We start from the raw sequence: 4,026 nt of genomic DNA on the forward strand, positions 1-4,026 counted from the left end.
CCCCCCCCCAGAAAAGTCACAGGCCCATTACAACCCTGCTGTTTACCAGCCACACTTCTATGCTTCTGGTTGGGGTGGGTTAATATGTCAACTCCTTCCCTAAACCCATCACCTAATGAGAATTAAAATACAAATTAGACTTCCACTTTAGGGCAGTAGGCATGGACAGGGGCCAGGAGGTCGCTTCCAACTGTCATAGAGCTATCTACCCTCTTAGCTACACTGGCAAAGGGTCTGGGCCAGGGGAGCAGGGAGGAGAGAAGGACCTTCACTAAGTCCCCTACTGGAGCTGCTTCAGCTTCTTCCCTGTGCTTTGGGGTCCCCTCCAGGCTCTCCTTGCGCACTGAGGCTGATGAGAATAATGTTGATGAGGATGCAGTGCCAGAGAAATACTCAGGGCAGGAAGGACTGTGCTGAGAGTGTGGCCAGGCACAGGGAAGGACCCTAGGAGCTTTGACAATGTAAGCGAGACCTTGGTTCTTGCATCCCTGCCAACTACAGGGGGTGGAGTGGGCATGGGGCAATGGCACAGGCTATGGCCCAGGGGTACAGTAGGCATGGAGAAGAGAGGCACGGTGCCTGGATTGGGGAGTGCATCATCTGCAAATGCTCAGCACCCAGGACTGTGAGTGTTGGTGGGAGGGTAGGGGTGATGGGTCCTAAGGGGAGAGGGTGGCAGAGAAACAGGATGGGAAACAAGAATGGTGCTTCAGACTCTGGCCAGGGAGAAGTCTAGACTCTAAGCCTGCAGGAACTCCCTGAGCTGACTGAGCACTCAGCCAGGCCCTGGAGATCAGCCACTCAGAAGCCCCTGGCATTTTGCATCCCATCGGGTGGGGCGGCTCACTGTCCTTGTAACCAGAAGTCTGCAGCTCCTCCCGCACCCTGATCCCATCACCCACCTCTTTCCTACTTTTGATTCTGAGTCTGGCTCACCCTAAGATAAGCGGACACCTGAAACCCAGGCTTTATCCTGTCCAAAGGGATTTTTAAAGGCTGTTAATTCTCATCATTGCAGAGGTCCTGGTTATACAAAAGAATTCCCCTTTAGAAATGGGGGCCTTTCTCAGTGCACTTGGTCTCTTCCAACTCATTTGCTACTTAACAGGAGGCTGGAGCAATCCTCCAAAGAATCTCCAGGCTAGAGGCACTCAAGCCATCGCTCTCCAAAGTGCCACCAGCAATGAAGCCCCAGCATCTCTGCACTGAGAACCACAGTCAGCAATGAACAGGGTTTGATTTTCCAGCAGCCTGAAATCCAGGCCTGCCAACGCACAATGAGGTATGTGTGGCTTTCAGGAACACCAGCTTCACCAGGAATGATGCACCTGTTTTTCCTCTTGTCATCTAGCCTATCTTGTGATGGCTTTAAAAGCCCACATGGGTGCTCTTGTGGGGACCCTGCTGGCTATGTCCCCTCCACTACTCAGGGTCCTGCATGTGTCTCCAGGATGAAGCCTCCTTCGTTTGCCCAACCCCCATCCCAGTGCCCTGAGTGATCTTCTCATGCCTGCTTTGCCACCCTTGGCAGCCTGGCCTTCCACTTGCGTTAGTCCTGTGCCACTAAGAGGCCTGACTCAGGTTACATGGATGCTTAGCGCATAGGAACTGGGGATGGAGCCGTGATTGCCCCGCCCTAAGTGGGAGGGGTACAGCAGGCTGTTCTCATACTATCACTGTGACTGCAGGCGTTGAGCTAGGCCTGGAAAGGGGGAGGAGAAGGATAAGGAGAGAAAGAAAGGTACTCAGACAGAGAACAAGGAACACTTGGCCCTGGCCCAGCAGCTCTCAGACTCAGAAGAGCAAAGTGTATCCCAGGTCAGGAGGCAGTGGAGGAGTATGTGTGTACTGGGTGGAGGGGTGGGGGGCATTCCAACTCAGGACAGAGTGTATTGTGGAGAAAGTATGGTTTTCAGGCCTGGGACTTTGCCTGGGGACTCTGGGTGGGGAAAGCAGACAAGTCTTGGCCACGGGAAAGGAGGTTCTGGGGTTCCTGTTTCTGACCCAGGACAGAAAGCAGGAGGAACAAGACATGGGTACCTAGATCCTTGGCTGGCTGCCACCTGTACGGAGGTGCCCATCCTCGGCTCCAGGAGAGGTCATGGGGTGGAGAAGGCAATGAAAGCCCTGGGAGTTTGCTGTGCTAGGCTTAAGCAAAAGGTGAAGGCAACGAATTGACCCAAATCAGGATAGATAGCAGATAGATAGCCTAATGAAGAAGGGTGAATTCAAGCAAGAAGTGACAGGGTCTGGGCCAGATATAGTGTCCCCTCCCTCTGAAACCAGCTCTCCCCTTTACCAGTACTGCCCTAACAGCTGGATCCCAAAAGGGCACTAGTGGTGGTCAGTTGGCCAAGGGTCTCCCCATAGCTTCTGGGGAAGCACCAGCTACGCAGATCAGGCAAACCCAGCTTCCTCTGGAACACCCTCTTTGCGGCCATTCTTTCTTCCCCGAAGGCATCACCTTGGACTATTTAGCAGTAGTGGTGTCAGGTGGGTGTCTTGTCTTGCCAACTACACTGGATGGTAGGCTCATAGAGGAGGCCCAGGTGGTGTCTTTCATTCATATATTTTGCTCTCTTCCTGCCATTGACTGCCTGACAGGAGTTTCTAAGGAAAAAGCCGGCTCCCTTCTTATCAAGGAGGTGGCTGACGCAGAGCACGGGCCCTGAGAGGAAGACCACTGGACAGCTAGCTGAAGGCAGGCGATACCAGACCCAACCAACGTGCTTTTCTGAGGAGCCAGGCAGTGCTCCAGGGCCAGGGCAGTGTCATAAGACAAGAGCAGAGAAAGGAGGGGACCTACAAAGAGAGAGAGGCAGAGCCCCATCGGGCCCCTCAGAGGTTCCTGGGCTGCAGGCCTTTGTCCTGCTCCGGAGGGTCTGGGACCAAGTGCTCTTCCTGGAGGAAACTTGCTGCCCTGTCTTCTGCCCCCCTCTGCTCCCACCTCCTGTGACTCCCTCCAGTCCTAGCACAGGCTTTAATCCACCCGGTCTTGGCCTTTCTTTCTGTGGTGCCGGGCAGGCAGCAGCAGTGACAGCCAGATCACAGGACTGTGGCAGCTGGAGGTGGGAGCTGGCAGCCTCAGGACACACTGACACACAGAGGACAGGCAGCCCGGGGTGGGACTGCTAGGGCTCAGGGAGGGCAAGGGAGCACCAGTGCCAAGTGTGCCAGGCGGGGCATGTGGTGCAGGTGGGGGCAAAAGGACTCCCCCTCCCTGAGCTGCGTGGACGCATCACGTTAGGCAGTTTCCCGGTTTGGCGCCTGGAGACAGGGCACTAAGGTGAAGCGTGCCTGTACCTGGGGCAAAGGGGAGACTGAGCCAGGATATCGAAGAACAGAGTCTGTAGACCTCCTGCGCAGGAGCAGAAGAGACCAGACAGGACATTGGAGTAAGTGTGGAGAGGACCAGCTTGGCCAAGGGGAGGCTGCCTCTGCCCACATGCAGCTGAAGGAGCAGCAGCTGGGCTCCACTCCCCCGCAGCTCCGCTCCTGCCTATGCAACAAGTGTCACGTCTGCATCTTGGCACATCATCTCCAGTATCTTGCCCCCTAGGACCAGACCGCAGGCGGTTCCAAACCTCCAGGGTCTAGAAAACCTTGAATGAGGGAGCCCAGCCCACCGGGCTCAGGTCGGTTCACTTCACTGACCCACTAGGGGAGAGGGACGTGCCCCCGCCACCCTCCACCACGTGGGATGTGGAGCGCGGGACCCGGGGAGCACGCCAGAGGCCCTGAGCTTCTCGGACCGTGAGGGGCAGCCTGGAAGGGCAAGGCGATGGGTCCCTGCCCTGGGCGCCCTGTCACTCTGCGGCCGGCGAGAGGCTGCCTGGCGGGAGGCGGAGAGCGCGGCATAGGCAGCGGGAGAGCAGGAGGGAAGCGCGGGCTACGGGAGGCACGCACTCACCTCCACACACCGCGGTCAGGGAGAGCCAGAGCAGCAGGAGCGCCTGCACGCACAGTCGCAGATTCATGCTGCTCCTCCGGCCTGGCCAGGAGGCGGGGAGGCGGAGAAGTTGGGCA

The 4,026-nt window shown here is 57.0% G+C and overlaps 1 protein-coding gene across 1 annotated transcript in view; it reads right to left on the reverse strand.

The window, feature by feature from the left end:
• APLN (apelin) overlaps positions 1-4,019 on the reverse strand; it is a 9,341-nt gene extending 5,322 nt beyond the window's left edge. Inside the window, exon 1 of the mRNA XM_014544960.1 lies at positions 3,911-4,019. Coding sequence (XP_014400446.1) covers positions 3,911-3,977 — 67 coding nt within the window. The 5' untranslated portion in view covers positions 3,978-4,019. The remainder of the gene's footprint in view (positions 1-3,910) is intronic.
• Between the last annotated feature and the right edge of the window lie 7 nt (positions 4,020-4,026).

The sequence above is a fragment of the Myotis brandtii genome, unplaced genomic scaffold (genome assembly GCF_000412655.1).
Source record: "Myotis brandtii unplaced genomic scaffold, ASM41265v1 scaffold39, whole genome shotgun sequence".
Classification (NCBI taxonomy): domain Eukaryota; kingdom Metazoa; phylum Chordata; class Mammalia; order Chiroptera; family Vespertilionidae; genus Myotis; species Myotis brandtii.